The sequence below is a fragment of the Hirundo rustica genome, chromosome 5 (assembly GCF_015227805.2).
Source record: "Hirundo rustica isolate bHirRus1 chromosome 5, bHirRus1.pri.v3, whole genome shotgun sequence".
In the NCBI taxonomy this organism is placed as follows: Eukaryota; Metazoa; Chordata; class Aves; order Passeriformes; family Hirundinidae; genus Hirundo; species Hirundo rustica.
In genome coordinates this window covers 38151020-38172715 of record NC_053454.1, presented here as the reverse complement: position 1 = coordinate 38172715, position 21696 = coordinate 38151020, and the positions used below count along the sequence as shown (strand labels likewise).

The following is a 21696-nucleotide window of genomic DNA, read 5'->3' as shown; positions in this document are numbered from 1 at the left end:
TTTTATACTAATTGCTATGTATTCTTTATTTACTATTTATTACCAATGTCTATCACTATTACTAAAAAGGTCATCTTTACTCTGACCCAATCCTCACTAACTACTTTGTGCCAACGTCACTGCAGAAATGGAGTGAGGGAACAAGAAGGAAGAAGAAAGGGACAACGCCCTAAATTCTCCATCTTGCCCCATTCACTTCAATGCCAAGAATCCCAAACCCACTGTTTTTTCACCCTGTGATATTCTAAACTACTATTTTTCACACTGTTGTGGCCTGCAATGCTTCCTGCAGTGCAAGAAGTGTCTCCCATGGACTGAAATCGAATCCAGTGTCTCTCTGAGCCCTGGGCTCTGGGCTGGGGTCCCAGACCCCCCTGCCCAGGTCCCTGACCCTCCAGGGCAACCGAAGGAATGCCCTGGACTCCAACAGGTGAAGGTTGTGTGGTGGATATACCATTTATAACTGTAACATCTATTTCAAATTAACTTCTGCTTTTTTCTGAAATAATGACCATGTACCTCCAGCCTTCCTTTTGAAGAGTTAGGCTCCAGTCCTCTCTCATACCTGGATATCTTCCTTTCCCTGGATACCAGGTTCTTGAGACCATCCATGCATATTGTTTCAGCATCATTAAACCATCAGCAAGCAGGTGTCAGCTTGGTAGCAGCCTCTGGATATCAATTTGTGAAGAAGAGAGGGTTGATATGTAAAGGTTTTCAGCAAGTGATGGATTACTGAAACAACTAGCGAGTGCTTCCTACTGTTGGTGTTTTTTAGATTTTAGGTGTTGTTACAAGCACAACAGACATTTCTGCAGCAACAGAAATTGTGTCTTTTTTTCCACACTATATTGTGGTCACATTTTTCAGGATTCACTCTTCCCTCATGATTCTTTGGAATGTACACTGGGAAGCCAGAAACTCTTGGACTTGCCTCAGCCATATGTGTTTCAGATGCTTTATAAATATATTTATAAGGGTTTTTTTTCTGAAGCATATCTTGGAAAAATTCAGGTATCTGGGAAGCCTTGTGAACCACTGTAGTCCCTGTGAGCTAGAGAATATTTCCTTAGTCTCATATACCTATATTTTTCTGTACCAGTTTTCCACATACAGGCATACATTCAACTGCCCTAGCTGTGGATGTGAAGTTGAAATATCTCCAGGACAACTGATTTCTGATGAAATACTGGATTCTGTGTAAACACTTGGGAAAGCAAACTCAACCTTGTTTGACTAATTTTCATAAGTGGATACATATAACACAAGATGAAGTTTTAATCTGGCAGTATGGTATTGTCATTGCTAGCAATAGGATAAGTTCCTGTCCTTCAGATCCTGTTTATCTAGGCGTTCCTGCGCCCAGCACAGGCTGGCTTTTTCCCTCTCACCTTGAGTCCCAAAAGCTGCTGGAAGATGCCATTACACAAAATGCCAAGAAATGGTACTGGTTATCTTGGGAAGACTAGAGAGATACTTTCCAGTCACTTTCTATTTCAACAGACATACTGTATTTTTAAGGTGGGGGTCTTTTTTTTTATGTCTGCATACTCATAGTGATCTTAACTGCTGGTTTAAAAGCTGTCTCAGTCGGGGAGTTGTAGGTGCCTTGGTGTTCCCATTGGTGCTATTCATTTTTTTTTTGCCCTGTGCAGTAATACAATGTCTTTAGTTGTTTCTTTACCTGAATTATCAAGATAAAGCATTTTCATGCTCCTATCAGGCTTACAGCCTCCTGGGGCCCACAGGCTCAGGCTCTATAGGACGCACAGCTGTAGCTGATATGAGATGGATTTGCAGAGCTGGTGTAAGGCAACACTGCAAAAGTTGTAAGTGGCCCCTCTTTAACTCCACCACATTGCACTTCGATTACTCAAGATGTTTCTCTGCCTCACTGCCTGCAATAGCTTTCAGTGTGGTACAATAAGAACAGAAGGGTCTCAAAAAGCTATGTGGATCTAAGGGGCCAGCTGGTTCTGCACTCCCTCACTCGGCTTTATCAGTAGAAATTCCTTCCTCACTGATCGAATGACCAAGGGAAAATTATCTCTTTTTAAAACAGTTCACATTTCTTTGGATTCAGTTTCAAATTGGCATTCTTAAGCTTATCACAGACCATTTATAAATGCACCAGTTCCTGACTGAAAGATTTAGCATGTACCAGATTTGTTATCCGTCTCGGACAAACAGTCTGAAAGAGGTACATGCCATGCACTACATTCTCCATGAGCCATTTAAAGGTAGCAAGAGCACTGCATAATCAAGGGAACATTATTTAAAATTGACAGAACCTTTACCCTATCATAAAAGTAGCTGCCTTCTGGGGCTTTTGGACTTTCTTCCATGTTCCTTTACCCACTTAAGATTGGTGTAGAAATCCAGCTAACCTTTCTGTAACATCAAAAGTATCCAAGTAATAGTCAAAACTCTCTCTGATCCAGTGTGGCTCAGGCACAAAGCTGCAATTGGTCACAACTTCCTGAACAGAATGAGAATCAAATGACAGGTGGCAATTGCTTGGTTCACTCTTTAAACCTCCTTCTCTCCCCCATCCACCCAGGACCATGAGCTCTGCAGTTCTTCAGGCTTTTCCTTGGCTTCTCTTTCTCTCTGTGCTTCAGTGATATGTTTCTGTTGTATCTCCCTGACCTTTTTTATTCTTTCTACTACAGTGATACACAATGCTACCAATAAGTGTCTTGTCTGAAGCAGTGATATTGTGTGTGATTCAGATGAAGGCTGCTTTTGCTGTTGCTTTCCAGAATAATAGAAAATCTTCATTACTTCCTATGTTTTCCTTGAGGAAAGCCTACTACTAAATGTAACTTCTTCATCTTGTACCATTCCCATAACAGTCATCCTTCTCTTTCTACAGCAACTTGTGGCAGAAATGTATGAATAATAAAATCAGTTATTTTTACCAAAATTTCATTATATTTTCTCTGAAAGGGAAAATGACTGAGCTGTGTGCTTGGATGTCTTCACATTGGTTTTGCAATGTTGCACAACATGGCCAGCTGAAATCAAAAACTTTCAATCAAACATACTGTAGACAGAAAACTTTTCAAAGATGACTGCACTGTTGATAGTCACAGTGATAAATATTCTGATGGCATTACTTTGTGATGATACCAAACCTGTTTGTGACCTTGAAACCAAAAGCGTTTTTGTTGTCTTCCACTCCTTCAGTTCATCAAAAGTGTAAAATAGTGAGAGCGAGTTGTCATATGTTGTACTGAGCTGGCAGCTGCCCAAGGATCTGCTCCCTGTCTGCTGCTGGTAGTTTTGGGTGTGGGCAGCTGCTTCACTTTCACTCTTCTGTGTTTGTGAATCTGAGCAACGAAAAAACCGAAGGAATTGCCTGGTCCTTTGCCACCTCCTCACCTTGAAAAGCAGCTGGTGTCTCTCGCAAGTTGTAACCGCTGTTAGTCAAAATCCTACCATGTTTTATTTGCAGGAGGCAAATGACTGACATTTTCCTTTGACAGGTCTTGTGTTCTAACCCCAGCTGGCATCTCAGCCTCACACAGTCCCTTGCTCACTCCATCTTGGAGAACTGAGCACATGAAAACAAGAAAACTCATGGTTTGAGATAAAGACAGTTTAATAATTAAAGCAAAAGCTGTGGATGCAAGTAAAGCAAAACAAGGAGTTCCTTCACCACCTCCCATGAGCTGGCAGGTGTTCAGCAATCTCTATGAAAGCAGAACTTCATCACACATAATGGTTACTTGGGAATACAAACACCGTCACTCTGAATGCCCCTCCCTTCCTTCTTCTCCCCTCCATCTCTGTAATGCTAAGCATGATGCAGTACGGTATGGAGTATCCCATGGGTGAGTTGGGATCAGCTGTCTCATCTGTGTCCCCTCCTAGTTTATGCACTCTCCGTCTCCTCGCTGGTGGTGTGGTGTGAGAGGCAGAAAAGGCCCTGACATTGTAAGCACTGCTCAGTAGTAATGAAAACATCCCTGTTTTATAAACACTGTTTCCAGTACAAATGAAATACATAGCCCAAGCCAGCTACTGTGAAGAAAATTAACTCTATTCCAGCCAAAACTAGCACAACAGGACAACTGACTTCGTCACCAAATGTGTCTGAGCTTGTCACAGCCATTTGGGTGTCTAGAGAGCGGCCCAAAACAGTACTAGCCTTGAATGAAGTGTGGAAGTGGGGTAAAGTGTTTCCATCTAGGACTATATAAATTGTTGTGGAGTCTCCTGTGCTGTACCAAGGCCCAGAGGCAAGCACATAGCCTGTACCAAAATTTCTGTACCTCACAGTCATCTTCTCTTTCCTTTGAATAGCATTGAGAGAAGTGCTTTGTTATACTTCTGTCCTCTGATCCAACTGCAGTTTCTTGACAGCTGTGCATGAAATCTCCCAAGGTTACCAACTATGAGGTGCTCTGTGATCCTGCTTCTAGGACATATGGACAGACTCTAGCTGGTTATGGTCTCTGGGGAGACCAGGGAGAGGGTGAGGAGATGCTCACATTTGCTGCTAGTCCGATGTCAGGACATAGCACATGGAAATCTGGGAACTCTAAAACCTCCCAGCTTCCACCTTGGGAGAGACAGGCAGAGTAGGCCTGATGCTTTCTCGAGCATCACAAGGGCAGAGGGACTTGGGACTGAGAAATCTTTCTTTGCTGTTTGTATTCCTGCAATAGACTAAATTGCAGCAGTGGGACTCATCTGATCCCTCTGGATGCATTTGCCATTTTTATTGTGTTTTCTCAGAGGAGTTAATAGATTTCTCCCACACAGAAGTCACTGAAGCTATTATGTAAAGCACAGCTGAGCTATGCAACCCAGGAAGCTTCATCACTTCATTAGAAAGAGACTGAGATTTCATGTAGATTTTAAAATTTTATTTTTCTATAAGAAAAGAAACAGTAAGTAAAACAGTAAGTAAAGCATGTCTTGTTTGCAGTATTTGTCAACAAGTTCTCTCTCGCTCTTTTTTTTTTTTTTTTTTTTAAGATTTAGAAATAAGACAAAAGCAACCAAGACAACCCTTACCCTAAGCTACAGAATCCCAACTAATAACATTGAAAAAAAAATTGATAATATTGATCCCTTGTGTACTGGTAGTTAAACTCCAAAAAATCAATTGAGATGAAAGCTTAACTGGCCTTTCTGTAGTATCAGAAAGCAAACCTAAACCCCAGATGTAGAATTTTTGCAGCTATAAATACAGGGGGTGATTTTCAGACAATGTCAAAACTACAGTTTAATTCCCTTTCCTTCAGGAGAAAGCTCCTGTGAGGTGCACTTGGAAAGGAATCCCTGAGTGTACTGGATATACTTCTGTGCCAACCAAGTAGCTTTGCAGAGTGGTGTGCGTAAGGAGTGAGACCAGAGTGATCAGCAAGGACTCCAGTTCTGCCATCACTACTGCTTTGAGTGACTTTAAACCTTTGTCCTGTTTGTTCAGGCAAATTCAGCTCTCAACATATAAAGCTATTCCTGCTAAGAAACTACACAAACATTGCTCTGGCAGTGGTCTCCTGAGTGTTTGTAGAAAAAAATATTAAGTCTTAGTCTTCTAAGATACCTAGGTGAGAAATCCACATTGCTAAACATCTTTGAAGATCTGAGTGCCTGACTTTTTTCACAAAGTAAGACTTTGAAGCCTTAATGTGCATTCAGCCATGTTTGTATTTCCTCCTTGTTTTCTTTTAGCCATTCAATGTTGCTCTTCACTTGCTCCAGTGTCTGACTCCTGGGCATTTCTCCTGCCCCAGCATTGGGATATTTTTCAAAGAAGTTTTCTATCTGGAAAAGAGAAAGAGAAAGAGAATTGATGTAAATAATGCTGCTATTGGGCTTTTGACAAAGGTCAGGGGTAATTCTGACTGGGAGTGATCTACATGGTTGTGTTAGTAACACTGAAATAGTTTTACAGTTAATTCCTGCTACTTTAAGCATTTAGAGGACAAAATCTAAGTTTCCTGGCCAGAATTGTTAAATATATTGACTAAAACCCAAGAGAATTGATGTCACCGTACCTGCCAAAGCTGGAGCTCAGTGTTGAAGTTTTGGGCAATAGTTACTATTCGACCAAAGGTTCTGTCATTTATAGTGAATCTAGAAAAACAATTTAATAAGCGATGTTTTTTATACAAAACCACAATTATCTGAAACTTAAACTTCTACTTGTATTACAATAGAGCAGATATGCTCAAATTTCAACATTTTGGAAATAGTTGAAAAATATCACCGCTACACAATATCTGACCTGTTCTTAAATATGTTTACTAATGGAGTGATCTCTTATGATGGAATAAATCTTTTTGAAGCAATTACTAATTGTCTCAGGTTGGAAGTTAGGAATATTCTGCCCGGCAACATAAAACTGTCCAGTTCACAGCTCTAGGCTTGCAGGTGTACTTTCCTTCTGTGCCCTCACCAAGCACTTAGAAAGGAAACAGAAGGAGAGAGAAGTCACTCAAATACTGAGGAGAATAGCTAAAAGGTTTGCTATCACTTCCACTGCTCATCTGTATGCCTGTTGCTTGCTGTTATCATTAGAATATTTTTTTTTTTTTTAAATACCCAATTTTATTCTCTGCCTTTTTGGTATGAAATCAGTCACAAGAGTGGAGACTTGATTCACTAATTTCCATGCAATAATCAGATTTCTGTGGCCTTGGTAAAACTTTCTCTCCTTGATCACCATTTTCTGGTAGTGATCATTTAGGGAAAGAATGACTTTCAAGTTAGCAACAAAGTACTTTTTCCACACCAAACGGGTATAATTGTTTTGAGTAAGCTTTCAGTTTTTATTTGCAAAGGCTAATGGTTATATCTGTACAATGAAAACACAGAAAAACAAGGCATGTAACAAGATTTACAGGTGGATGTAGTTTTCCATGAGTTCATTAGAGTACCTGTCAACTAAGGACTGCCAGTTCAGTCGTATCCAGTCCCAGGCCATTGTTTTCCCATAGGTGTTATATGAGATGTATCTCAGGACTGTGAACACATCTTGGCTTTTGATGAGGCTGGTGTTTTGAACATATTTCAGATATCTAAGGGAAATGCCATAGGAATTGATGAGAGCCATTTCCAAACAGGAATATTATTTTTTTCCTACAGCATTTTAAATGCAAAGTACACAGAAGTAAAATGTAACCATGTCAAGAGTTAATTTTATTGAAAGAAATCTTAGGAATCTCTTTAGCAAAGTAGGTAGAGTTTATATGTCTCTACTTGAAAATAGCCAAACCCCAGTATTATTCCTATATTTTAATATAGTAGAGAAAACATCCCTGGATCAGTTAGTACTTCAGCCTGTTCATCCAAGCACCCAAAAATTAGTAGTCCAGTCTTTAAAGATGTTACAGGGACCATGAGTACATGCACAGGTGGCTTGCTCGCATTGACATCTGTGCTGTTTATTTGGAAACTTTTATCCATACAAAATTCAAATTCATTTGGGCAGAGCATGCCTGCAAGTGCTGTAGTTATACCTCCAGTTATAGCACAGATGTTTTTGACTGACAGAGTGAAGCAAACATGTTTGCAGGGAGATGAGTAGCATAGTCATGGATTCACAGTAGCAGCTGCAGACGAACACCCTTTCAAGATGTTGTGTCTTCTTTTTCCCTATATGTAATGGACAATTTTGTTCAATCTACTTGCTCTTCCCTCCTTGCTTGTTATTTTAATAATAAATTAAGAGGCAAGCTTCCCCTGCTTTAGGAGGGATTTTTTTTATTTTCTGCAAATATAGGCTGATCTAACTAATTAATTCATGTCTTAATCATGTCAGCCATTATCTGTTTAATGAATTTAGATTATATCTGTTGTGGTCACAAGAATTTAGGAATAAAGTTGCTTCCTACCATTATTTCAATCACTCTAACTCTTATATTTATTCTTCCTGAATCTCCTATACTTCCTTGTTTCACCTCCTTTAAACTTGGAACTCTTTCAAGCAGAGGCTTCTCCATGGTACAATATTTAGATAGGGCTCCAATACAGTGATGAATGGTCCTAGTGTAGATGTTTGCTTGCATGAGTGCTACATGATACAGCGACATGCAAAGTTATCAAATAAGTCTAAAGTAGCTGGTGTACCCATGCAGGGTGACAGTCTGGTGTGATACTTGCCCAGCCTGACAGTCTGCTGGACCAGTCTGGGGCAGTATCCTGACTCCTCATCATTGCCATGGCAGCTTGAATTCAACATTTTCGGTTCTAACTTGAACACTTCTGCACAGCACCTCAGGGAACATTGCAAGTTCACGTGGATGCCTCCATAGGACTGTTAATAACAATTGCTCAAGACTGTTTGCCTCATTTTAGCTAGTTAGAAGGTAGACATTTAGGTTAAGCAAACTGGAGCCAATGGAGGGTGACTGACAACACCCAAAAGTAATTCTTTCCATTGATTTTAAACCTCTTTCCTGGTTTGGGATAAGCAGTGCTTTGTAGGTCTGGCCTCTCTTCACTGATTAAAGAGGAAATGGATGACTAATTTACTCCCGATGCTTAACTATTAAGCAACTAAAATTGCACAGGGTGAATGCACTATTGGAAGAGCTGAAGGCTGTTGATTGTGTGCAGCAACTACCATGTCTTCAATATCTTTCAACTAAAAGAACAAGGCTTTTTTCCTGCTGTAGTACAATCTCAGAGGGGCATGTTAGATAACTGATCTTGAAAACGTGTTGTATTCCTCATGCTGTAATCTGACCAAATGACAACACAGAAGAGAGGAAGAGGGGAATGAACAAACAGCAACCAGTTGCTTCTGTAGGAAGAGAGAAAGCTGTGTGTTTAAATCACCTGTCCAAAAGGGTGATGTTTCTCACTGATGCCAGGCCGTATAGCAGCTTTTCTTTTTCTTGGGCTAATGAAGTTTCTTGGTATTTCTTGAACATGTAATTCCACGATGTCTCATTGCCGGAGTTCTGCATCCCATAGCGATATACTATGAGTCGGAGATTTGCAGCAATACTAAAATAAAGAAACAGTACTTAAATATTATTCCCCCTTTCCTACTTGAGATCAGTGACCCAGTCACATGCTGTGTTCTTCACAAACCACAGAAGATGTGAGCACTCACGTTTCTCCTTGTAACCATCTATCAAAGAGTTGAGAAGCGTTGCTCAAAGATTCTGGGTCACCCATACTGCAGGCAAAGTCTAAAACAGATGCACGAAGAAGCCTTGGGAAGAGAGAGAGAGAGAAAGAGGGAGAGAGATATTTTCCTAATCCTAACTATTCTTTTAAGGCATAAATAACATGAGAAGGAAAAAATAAAAATTGTCCCACCTCTGCAAATGGTCTCCAGAGTCCTCCCAGTGCAGTCGATCGACAATTGGTTTTACCAGATCACGAAAATATTTCTAGGGTAGAAAAAGGGTATTGGTTACATGTGTAGATTTCTTTAAATAATAATATACTTAATTTCATAGCTTATTCTCCTTCATTTTTTTTCTCAGAACTAGCATCTCTTGAATGAAAAGTAGCATGAACAGGCACACACACAATTTTTCCAGGTCCCCACAGCATGCCAAGTCTGAATGAATGCAATACTGATAGGACAAAACCCACCTGCTTCTCTCCAACCTTGTCTGTGCTCCCAGAGGAAGGCTGGGGTACAGAAAGGACACACTGCCACAACTGCTTTCCAGAAATGATAGAGAGTTCAGGACATACTTCAGTGACCATTAAATCATGTTCAGTATTTTAGGTCAACTAACAAACCTACTCACTGCCACATAGAGATAAAGCCATCCTTGGTGCTGAGGACAGGTGTCTGAGATTTTGCTGCCCTATACATACTTCTTTATTGAATGCAGGACAGCCTTGACTAATAAATATCTGTAACAGGCCTTATGGTGACAGATTATAGGAATAATTAGGCATAATTTTTTTTCTACAAATGCATGATTCTGAATGCAGAATCCAAATAATTCTGATATCACTACTAAGCAGTGTTTAGAGGGTTGTGTGGTTTTTGGTTTTTTTTTTTTTTTTTTTTTTTTTTTTTTAATAACAGTAATGAAAAGTAAATGTTAATAGTTCAGAAGCACTGAAAATCACTTGAACTTCAGTACTATTCTTGTTAGAGATTCTGAATTATCAGATTCAGTGGTCCCAAGCTGAATCGTTATTACCTGAAACAGTGGATAGATATCGTTATCATCTTCAAGCATGTTTGCAAGGTAAGTTACTGCTGATATAGCTCTATTCCAAGGTAAATACTCTGTTTCACTTCTTAGGTATTTTGTGAGTTCCAGGGTAACAGAGTAATTCACAAGTCCAGATCTGTGGAAGGAGAAAACATAACTTCTGTTATTTTAATGAATTTGAAGAACTTGCTTCTTCAAAGATATTAGATTTACTATTTACTTTATAAAACCTGAAATAGTAAAGTTTGTGAAGGAGAAAGTAGTTGGGAATGTAACTTGGAAGGTGTTTTCCAAAGAGATAACCAAGGATCGCTGTAGAAGTTGTGCTGCTGGGAGAATACTGCTTTGTGCGGCAGCCCAGTGTGCCTAGAACTGGGCAGCCCTTAACTGGCTACATTAACATCACAAAAAAAAAAAAAAAAAAAAAAGAAATTGCTGGTTGGAGACATCCTGAAAGGTGGATGAGACTTAGACTTAGAGGCTGTTAGAGATCGCCTAAAATTCATCAGTGTCAGCATGGCTGGGTACAAGATCTAGAAGTTTCCAATCAAGCTTCTAAACAAACTACTAGCTGAGGTGGTAGCTACTCAATGCCTCAATATGCACTATAGGCATGCCTTTTCTGGATACCTCATTTCTTCTGGAGAGCTTCTATTATTGTTAATTATATGGAGAAAACCCCTTTCTAACACCTGTGCAATTAAGGCCTGCTTTTTTCTCGCCATGGTACTGAAAAGGAGCATCTCTCTTGATTGCAATGGTAATGCAAGTTGACAATGCATACTTAAATGCACCCTTTTTGAAGGATAAGATAAAGGAACAAAGAATTAAAGCTCGTACCAAAGTCAGAAAATTTCTTTCAACCACCTGGGTTGCGTGAATTCTAATTATTAGGTCACCCGAGGGCAGTAACAGAAAGTGAAAAACTTGTGTTGAAATCTCTACAGAGAACTATTTTACCTTGCTAAAGAAAAAGCATCATCCAAAATTCCAGTGCGATCAGCAGTTGAAAAATTCTGTATGAAAAGAAGAAAAAAGGGATCAAGAATATACAGATTATTTTCAGAAAAACCCCAGCCTCTACAGACCTCTTATAAGAGACCCACCAGACAGGTTAGACATTACAACACTCACTGTGTGGTTTTGGAGCAGGAGACGGCTTAACTCGACCCAGTTTTGAGCATCATAATTCACCCGAAAGAATCCAATGTGTTCTGGATTCACTTTCAGAAAAGTACCAGGAGATGCTTCTATTGTAATTCCTACAAAACAAACAGTGATCAGTTTGTGCACCTTATATCATGCAGGACTCACTGGAGATTCCTTGACTACAAAAGTATTATTTGGTTTTAATGGATATCAAAATAAGGTCCAACCCTTAATTTCATCTCTTTATTTCTAAATGGCTCTGAGTAAAGATGAGTTACTACAGATTTTGATGAATGCCAGCACTTGTCTTAGAACAATGAATTGTGGTAAGTACTTGGGCTAGCTAGTTTGTTAAATTTGAAATGGAGAGCATTGTGAGTAGGGTGAAGATGGTGAGATTTAGCATCATTGTAAGAAGTAAAAATTTGCAAAGGAGCAGTTCTTGCAAATATATCTTTTTTAACGTTTTTCATCCTTATGTGCACCATCAAAGTTCTCATATTTTATCCTGCATTAGTTTGATTTTTCAATTTGTTTCAACTAACTTTAAATTTTCTTTCCTATACTCTTCTTTGTTTCTATTTTTGTAGCTATTGATAAAGGATTTACAAAATAGGCTGAGACTTCATGCAAGCACTCATGTTTAAGGATTTTCGCATTTAAAATGAATACTTGAAAAATGTTCCTCTCTCAGAAGCTTGGCCTGGTCCAGTTGGTGATGCTACTTATAAAAATTTTCCTATTTACCATTGAAAACAGTGATCTTCAATCTGGTTTGAGGGTAGCTGTAGCTAAAAGCACATTTCTGTTTGGATGCTACGTACAAAACATTTCTAAAGGGATTTTCCGATTTGGTGTTTGCCCCGCAAGACAAATTTTGTGTATGTAGAAGAAAACACCTAATCAAGACTTTGCCATCTTTGTGAAGTTAATAGCCCCTTGCAGCCCTCATAACATGTGGAAATCAGAGAAAGAAAATTTCTTTGCATTAATTTCTGACTTGTATCATGACACAAGATATTTTTCTGTTTGCTTTTGCATGGATACTAAAAGCAACAAGGCAAAAAAAGAAAAAACAGAGAGAGAACAAAAGACAAATTGCATTTAAAATAAGTACAAACAAGTACAAGAAAAGACAAGCTGAAATTCAGTGTGATGCAATTTAAAATCTGAAAGATGTCAGTAATTTTTCCCCACATTTTTGTTCACGGAAGGTGCAGAACAAGAAATTCAGATTTGACTGCATAATAGAAAAATGATTTAAAAGAAAAAAATAAGTGGGTAAGAATCTTCTCAGTTTTGAAATCAGCATTAGAAAAGGTGCTTAATCATTTATAGTTCTTTTTCTTTAATTGAGCTCAAGTCACCAGTTTATCATGCCACAGATACATTCACCAGCCTCCCACTTCTCTTTTCTTGGACTGGACAATGACCATATCTAAGCCAAATTGATTTTAGAGCATTATAATTAAGAGTATGCATAGATGTTTCCTTGAATAGGGTTGTATTTAAACAGATGCTTAAGCACTATACTGAAACTGAGCCTAAACTGACATAATGTTTGTACAGGGGAAATAGTAATCTTATCACTGACATTACTAGTAACTGCAGTACAACCAAGCTCTGTGCTAGCTCCCAGATCTGAAAACTGGAGAGAAAGAAGGTTCATTCTGTGCTCTGTTTTTTGTAAATGATATGCAAAAGTTTTACCCATTCATTATCCTTAAAAGAGAAGACGTTTACCTCTAGAATCTGATGCATTGTAGAAAATATAACCTGATGAATCACCAAGCTTCCATTTGACTGGTATGTTCCATTTATAACTGAAATTATTTAATGGGAAAGAAAATCAAATTACATTTGAAGCCAAATGGTAAAAAAACCCCCCTCCAATATGTCTTGGTTTGTTTGTTTATTTTAATGCTTACATCTTGTTTTATTAAGCCAACTTGTGCTCATGAACATTTACATTTACTAAATAATATGTCTGGCAATATTCTAGCAGGATGCAAAGCAATTAATTTAGTAGAAGATGATTATATGTCAATAATTGGCATCAGTGTTAATGCCGATGTGTCTAAGGCTTTGTGCAGAAACTATTTAATCTTTGTAATGCTGACTTGAAATAAATGATTAAGTATTACAAAAGTTTTTTTACTGATTAAAAAAATGAAAGAGTTTAAACAAACACTTTGATATAGTTAATAGGGCCTCTTGCCTTTTCCAGTCTATTTTTCTTCTCTAAGACAACCCTAATTCCTTCATTATAAAACACTGGGAGCCAAATGCAACCTTAACTCTTGCTCCTCAGCTCCTTGTATGCCTTTATTGGGTAGGTGCAGATTCCTCAGTCCAGGACATGCCCAGGACAGAGATGAGAAATTTGGGCAGGAATGGAGCCACGGCACAGCCTGACCAAGACTGCAACCAGGCGATCAGGGACACGGGGCAGCAAAGCAGGCTGTGAGCGTAACGTTGGCCACCTGCATAGGGCTGCTAACATTAGTGAGCCCTTTTGAGGAGTCATCTGCTGTTCCATATTAGTATATTATAGTTCATCCCAGGGAGACTTCTCCTTGGTGACAAATGCTATGGGAAAATACTGGGTTAAGTAAATGGTCACTAACTTCCAGGGGAAAAAAAAAAAAAAAAAAAAAAAAAAAAAAAAAAAAAAAAAAAAAAAAAAAAAAAAGTTATAATATCTTCTCCTACCTCCAGGAAGAGAGATTTACTGTTTTGTATCTCCTAAACAAATTATCTTAACACATTTATATACTTCTAGTTTTACTAGTTCTTTTGTGGAACTTACTATGATGGAATCTAGAGAGGTATTGTGTTCCCCAAGAGAAAACCCATATAGATTTTTGGGGGTTTTGTTTGCTTGGGGGTTTTTTTTGTTTGTTTGGGGTTTTTTGCTTTGGTTTGTTTTTTTTACTTGTTTTTGTAAATGCATTTAGTGAGGTACATTTTACTTAGTTTCTATCTGGTTTGAATCAACATTTGCAGTAGGAACTTACCCAAGATCAGAAGGAGGATAAGAAGCATTTGCATTGGGATCTAAAAGAAAACGTTTCTGTGTGAATACTGAATTATCTCCCATCTCCAAAACAGGGTAGCCCATCTGCCTAGTCCATGTGTCCATGACTTTCTTCACAGGTTTATTACTTGCCTGTGAATGATGGAAGAAGGTTGCAGTGAAAACAAAAATTCAGACCTGAGGAAAGAATGTATCTCTGGTATTAAGAAAAAAATCCTACATTAAATCCTTTTATGGTGCCTGTCATTGAAGAAAGAAATTATTTGGAAACTTGAACACTCACAGAAGAAATGAGAAATGTGCAGGCAGGAGACTGGCCAGTAACATGGACAAAAAATACTGAGGAACCTTTGAGGGCCCTTGCATGCTCTAAGTTGTGGTGGGTTGTGGTGGTTTTTTGGGTGTTGTTTTTTTTTTTTTTTTTTTTTTTTTTTTTTTTTTTTTTTTTTTTTTTTTTCCTAGAAGGAAAACTGAACAGGACAGAAAGGGCACAGGGGGATTTTTAAAGCCAGAATCTTCCTTGCAGTGTGTCCTGTTTGAGTGTAAAGAAGAGCCAGATTTAACCACCAGCAGCTGCACCAATGTAAAATTTGATTCATTCTGTGAACCCTGAACATCTGTCCTGGGAACTGGAGATGGAGAAAGCTGTCACTACCTCCCCAGAATGCCACCTGTGAGGGAAATGTGCTAGGGTCACTTCTAATGTTTCCTTCTCCAGATTAGGTAGATGATGTGAGCTTGCAAAGCACTAGAGAGAGAAAGGAGGAAGTTCTGCTGACTGGGAAGAAGTCTAGGACCAAGGAGAAGACTGGAACTAGAAATGAGACACAGAAGCACAGTTTGGTCTGTGTGCATGTCCAAGAAAAGGAAATAATATCAGGGAAGAACCTGGCAGTATGCACTGTAAGGGGGGATAATGAGAAAGATGGGAAAAAAATAGTCCAGCCTCAAGAAACAGGGAAGATCAGAAAATGGTGGCACAGATGATGACCCAACTGGGACTCTAGAAGCTAGAGAGGGAGATAAGCATCAAAATTACTTGGGAATTGATACTACTGAGAGCTTTCAAACACCTGAATCTGGATACAGAAAAGAGACAGTATGGGGTGCATGTGTGCGGTGGATGAGAGGTGTTTTCACACATGAAATGAGTTTGAGTTGCAGGGATTACATTTCAGTAGGTTGTTTGTTAGCAAAGCCTCCTTCTTGTTCCTTATTCCACTCCCATAGCCTTATGGAGAAAAAAAAAAAAAAAAAAAAAAAAAAAGGAGAGAAATATACTCTGCCTAGCTTCTGATCTCTCATATCAGAATATTAGAAGTTTGAGAAACTGAAATCAGTGGATGAGATACGAAACATTTATTAGCAAGGGTTTGGGTAGATGCCAAACATACCTCTTCCAGAGCTTCCCAAAATTGTTGTGTCTTTGCATTCTGGAACTGGTGTTTCTTCAAATATGCCTAGAGAGAGATGGAAAACTGTGAAAATACTACTAGTGTTTCTTCTTTGCCTAGGAAAACAATACACATATTCAGTTGTATGGGAGAGTACAAAGAGTACCTCAGTTGCAGAGAGTATCCACACATGGGTGGTAGTACTGTGAGTGGGAGATTAAGTGGACCAGTATGCAGCTGAAGAAATTCCTTAGCTTCCAATGCATCCAATTAACACCAAAAGTCAGCGTTTTCCAGAACAACTTGTTAGTGAGAAATAAATTTGTACTTGAAGAGTTCTTTGTGTTTTGTTTAAATGGACACCATTATCCCCTGTTGCAAATTTCTGACTAATATAAGAGGCTGTTCAGCAGGAGGAAGATATTTCATGAGATTTCGCTACCTATGGACTAGTGGAAGTAGGAGAGCAAAGTCACCCCTAAGTTTTGATCAAAACGATTGTTACAAGGAGTAATGTTCACTGAAGAGTTTGCAATGCCTAAACCTTATTCCCATGCTGTGTCTTCCCTGGCTGCTTAGCGGGTTTTCCTACCCTGTCACCTGCTCCTGGTGGTCTTCAGTCAGTAGATGGTGCTGTTTGTTTCGCTGTTAGCTCTCTTGAAGGCTCTGAGCAGAACGGAAGGGTTAAACTCTTGCGGACAAGGTGGCTGTATTTTCCCATCTTGAGTAACTATTGTGATTGAATATATGAAAAGGGAAGTACAGGAAAGTACAGCTATCTTGTAGCAGCCCATAAATGTGCTCTTCATGAGAGAGGGAAGTAACAACAAATGTGGTAACCCTGCACTGTAATTGTAACTGTTACCAATGTCTGTTCAGAATAAAGGACAGACAACCTTTCCCCTTGTGGGAGGGCTCCTTTCTCCCATTTTTTTTCATTTTGTAGCACCACTTTCCCTTTTCTTCTCCCTATTACCTTAACTCTCCCTTTTCTTCTCCCTGTTACCTTGACTTTCTAGGGCTGGGTGTCCCTGCATCATGGCACAGATGAGCTTATGCCTCCAAGACTGTCCCTACGTAGCAGCCTTGGGTGGGTTGGAGGATCCTGGCCATAGGAAGATGCAGACACACTTTACAGTGGAATAAGGGGATCCCAGCTGACAACAGGGTAACAGTGGGGTAGGGGAGGTTTTTCCATTAAAAGCTGTCAGGAATTTAGGTCCTGACCGTCCAGCTATCAAATCTTTGTGCAGTTCACATTCCTGCTTCTGTGGGAGCATGGAACTTCTTCCCCTACATATTGTCCACCCAGTACTGAAATGCACTAGGTGCTTTTGCTACCAACACCAGGATCTCTGATATTCACTTTTGAATAATGGCTTTGCTACTGTCACATGAAGATGGGCTGTATGTCTGTCAGGTTTTGGTGCCACCTTTACCTGGCAGCCTTTCTGGAAGAGCTCTGGTGTAATCCAGTCTTGAATCATTCTGAGGATTGATGCACCCTGAGGACAAAGGGAAAGGGGAGAAGGTCAAATCCATACTGCTCTAACACTGATTTCCATTCACCTAAAAGGTAACATGAAAATGAGTATTTTATAAGGCAAAATAGAAATCCATCAGACTAGAGAGGTGGTTTTTCTACTTCCTTTGTGGGATGGCATGCCTACCTGGTGGAGCTTAAATCTGGATGTAAGAATCAGTCTTTACTTCAGATCAGACACTTGTTTCTATGCTCAGCTCTTGAGCTCTGCTGCTGCAGGTTACTGTCCTGCCACTCTACCAGTTTGTGTGAGCAGGGCTTCCTGTTCCATGTGGAACAGGACAAGGGTGAGGGCAGCTGGGGACTACTGGTCAGGGGAACAACTTCAGAAAGACAGTGACTTCAGATGAACACACAACAGGAAGGGAACTCTAAAAATGTTGCAAGTCTAGGGCTTTACAGGTTGGGTATGCCATCTCAGGGTAAGGAATGAGATTTCTGAGGGCTAGTGTGGGAGCTCTGGCCTCTGAAGCTTGGTAGAATCAGGACCAGAGAAGTTACTAGCTTGGGCATCACAGAAAAAACCCAGACAATTAGGACTTTGAAAGAAGAAACCAGAGAAAGACAGAAGAGAGAAGTAGAAGAGCCATGTGGAACAGAGTGTGTACACAAATGATGAAAGAAAAGGACTGCAAACTTAATCTAAGATGCGAAATACAATTTTAGGATTAGCGTGTTTTCATTTTCTGAGCTAAATCAAGGGGCAGTGGAGAACCTAATGCTATGAATTAAAAAACTGGTTTAAAAATCCAGTTATCCCATGAAAACAAGAATATTATCTGAAGTCTCAGTAAATCCTGTTTTCTTTAGTTATGTGTCTGAGAATAATGACTAGATGAGTCATGGCAGAGGGACTGTTTGAACAGATATGCCTCAAACTGCTTTCCAGGCTATTGTTGGAGAGTCGAGGTGGCCAGCGGATGATTGTTTTCCAATACAGAATTCTGATGTGTTTGCCATTGAATATGTTCAAAACCAGTTCAGTACCTTTAGAACAAATATCCAGTAGTGGCAATCATAAGGCCACGAGTGTGCACTAGGGAACCTCCGTTCCTCAGCTTTGTCGCTCAGCCACGTCTTATCTGATATCACCTCTCATAAACCATCCCTTCCCATTTCTATTAAAAGCCAAACTAGAAATACACATTTATACATGTGTTTGGTAACAGTTAAGTCTTCTTTTGCTTTAAATTGTAATGCATAGTTAGTCATTTTCACCTTCTACTATTGTTTTTCAGTCCCTTCACCCTCCCTCATCATTTCTCTGTAGTCCATGATGGAATGTGCCTGAGAAAAACTCATCCTAACAAAAATCACTGATTAGAGAAACACCAGTATTTTAATAACTTTCCTTTCTTACAACTATTTGGGGAGGCTCAGGAAAATGACCTTAATTTGACTAGCTGACATTCTCTGATAGCAGGACAGGGGTATAGGGGGGAGTCTTTTATCTACACCCACATAATTTCATAGTAATTGCCAAGTACGTAACAAGATTTTTTTTTTTGTGGCAGAAATGTGTAAGATGAATCCTGAACTTCTGTAGCAGGGAATTTCCAAAAATGTGGGGGTCCAAGAGCAAATTTCTAACAGAATTTATTTCAAGACACATCATTGTTAATTCAATAAAACCTTTCAAAATAAGAGAGAGGATTAAACTGGGAAAGAGATGAAATGAAAATATTTTTAAAAAACAGATTAGAACAATTATGTACATTAATTGTATACTCACCAGCTCTAGTACGGCTCTAGTACAGGTTTCTAGGCCTATAATGCCCTACCAAAACCACACCAGTTAGAGGATCTGATACAGAATATGCTGCAATGACTCCATAGACCCTTAGACAATTCATTAGGGTCTTAGGACTGGATAAACTCTCTGGTGCTCTGGTAAGGCTAACAGAGAGCATTCCAAATCACGCTTTATTTGTTTAGTGATGAATATTATCATGAGAAGATTGTTTTTAAAAGAAAAATGCAAAAGAGAAGCCAAAATAAAGCCAAAAAGAAACACACTAATTTTGTCACGCATTTATATATAAATACCAACAGTAATTTGAGCTAAATCTATGCAAAGACTTTCTCTTTCAAGCCAAATTATAACCCAAGCCAAATTACATCCCAAGCAAACTGTTCCCAAACAATGCACAAGTCCTCAAGTGTTTTTGCTTAAAAAAATGAGTTCATGTAGCAATTATCTAGGCATAAAAAGATGAGTAAAAGCTAAGATTTTTTTTCTCCATTGTTTTTACAAACCCTGCAAAAGTATGTCTTTTGCTTAGTTCACCACTAAAATACATTTTGATTCAGCGTATTTGATTTAGCTCTGTATATTTCGTGACTTTTGTTAGTTTGATTTAAAAACAGTGTTACACAATGCAGGTTTTTACATGGTTTATGGTTTGACTGTGAGGCATTTATGATGCAATAAATACTGGTTGTATTGTTGGATAGAGGATTTACCAATTGAAAACAGAACACTGATGGAAATGGATGGATCAAGTCTAGCTAATAAAAGCAGTATCTACAGTTACAGACTGTAGCACAGCTAAAGCTAAATTCAGTGCAATATATACTTTATGTTTAGTCGATAATGGGAGCTTAGAGGGAAAGCAACAAGCAGTATTTAATAATGGTGGATTTTGGGTGTTCAGTGGAAGCGTGTTATGGCATCAGATAGGGAACACTGACAAGAGTCATACAAGAAGCTGCCAATAAAAATATGATGTATCAGGTTCAGAAGCAGCATGGGGGATGGCTGGTTGAGTTGTGGAGTGACAGGGGTGTCTTGTCCTGTGCTTCTTTGGGTTCGTCTCTTGATGCACTGCAGAAAACAGCTGGAGGGAACAGTGTTGTTGAGGCCCTTCAGTCAAGAGATTCCCTGATTAGATATGGGGATCACCTGCTTTGTTCCATGTCTAAGGCTTGTCTAAGGACGAGGTGGCTTTGGCTAATCCGATATGGAGGGAGACGAGCTGGCCTCAGCCCCCTAGGCTGGGTCTTCGAAGTGATGATCCTCAGCAGGGCTGCTGGTGTCCTGCACGCTCTGGACTTCAGAGCACTTTCCCACAAGCACTGAGCTCCGGGCTGCCATCCGTCACAGCAAATACTACCAGAGGCCATGGGCTTCTGAAGGCCACTGTGTGCCCTGGTCAGAACAGTGTTTGGATGACTACAGTGTCTCTCTGCTCAGGCAGACCCAAGGTATTCTTCCAGCTAGCTCCTCAGGGAACCTTTATAGGCACAGGTCCTCACTGCCACTGACTGGGAGGGGATGAGTAAAAATTTTGTCAAATACTTAATGGAGTGTCTGCTATTACCTCCTGGGCTGCAGACTACTGTACTCCAATGCACTCCTGAGTTCCACACCTTTCAGTGAAATGTGGAGCTAACTCATCTCCCAGTTTAGGTGAAGAGGTTGGTGTAACGAGTGAAGAGGCTGCCAGTAGAGACTGGTGTAACCCAACCTTGCTAAGGTTTTTCGGGTGGCTGGGATACTATGAGTAACTTGAGATAAAAAGTCACTTTCCTGTTTTCACTGCTTGGTTCCCTGCCTTGCTTCCTCAAGAAGTTATAGCGGTCTGCAAGTGTGATGGAAAAATGACAGAAAGGACACCTGGACATCTGCCCTTGCCTCCTCTCCTCTTGTGTTAGATTATGACACTTGACATAACTGGGTTGCATCAGCATGAGGTGATGGGAGAGGGATGTGCTTAGTACCTGGTTTATTTCAATTTTAAACCCAACATTCTAGTGGCAGAGGCTGGTGACACTGTGCTTTGCCTGCATCGCTGTGAGCAGGCCTGTGTGGTGCACAGTGGCTGACAAGGCTCTGGTTGTGCTGCTCCTCTCACAGCTGCTCTTAACTGCATTGTCACTGACAGCAGTTGGGAATGTCCCAGAACAAAGACCTGCACAGACACAGCTAGGTGAAATTAGGAGTCCTGATTACAAGCACCCCTTACTTTTATCTCATCTCCAAAGTTGCCACTTCTTTTGCATGCAAAGTCACAAAAGGAGGATATCCTACCTTACTGTAAGATATCCCATCAAACACGGAGGTGATTTCAGCTGGAGATGACACATTGGATACAATTGGGTGGGAAGACAGCAAAGAGTCATCCTTCAGTACAGGAAGCACATCTTCAATTAAAACCTGTTCAAGCTGAGAAAGGGAAGACATTAGAATAGGAACAAAGGCAGGAGTATATGCCTACTTTTCAAATAAGTAGCTTGAACTTCAGCTTCTCTAAGCAATTTGAAATAGAATGAAATTTCATGTCCTTTAAAGAAGGACTTGCAAACTCTTGCTTTACATCTGAGAGAGGAGGGACACAACTTCTCCTTAACTAAGATAAATTGCCTTTTGCAGATCCTGTTTTCCTGTGTGTATCACAACACAGACACACCCATCCTGCCTTC

General features: G+C 39.7%; 1 protein-coding gene across 2 annotated transcripts in view; it reads right to left on the bottom strand.

The window, feature by feature from the left end:
• Nucleotides 1-4939: 4939 nt before the first annotated feature.
• ENPEP (glutamyl aminopeptidase) overlaps nt 4940-21696 on the bottom strand; it is a 34241-nt gene continuing 17484 nt past the window's right edge. For both annotated transcript variants that reach the window (XM_040064830.2, XM_040064831.2), the window contains 14 exons: nt 21305-21439; nt 17171-17236; nt 15732-15797; nt 14318-14469; nt 13044-13123; nt 11286-11413; nt 11112-11167; nt 10137-10287; nt 9289-9362; nt 9080-9181; nt 8800-8970; nt 6897-7037; nt 6015-6093; nt 4940-5781 (listed from right to left, as the gene is read on the bottom strand). In XM_040064830.2, the coding sequence (XP_039920764.1) occupies nt 5641-5781; nt 6015-6093; nt 6897-7037; nt 8800-8970; nt 9080-9181; nt 9289-9362; nt 10137-10287; nt 11112-11167; nt 11286-11413; nt 13044-13123; nt 14318-14469; nt 15732-15797; nt 17171-17236; nt 21305-21439 (1542 nt within the window). In that variant the 3' untranslated portion in view covers nt 4940-5640. The remainder of the gene's footprint in view (nt 5782-6014; nt 6094-6896; nt 7038-8799; nt 8971-9079; nt 9182-9288; nt 9363-10136; nt 10288-11111; nt 11168-11285; nt 11414-13043; nt 13124-14317; nt 14470-15731; nt 15798-17170; nt 17237-21304; nt 21440-21696) is intronic.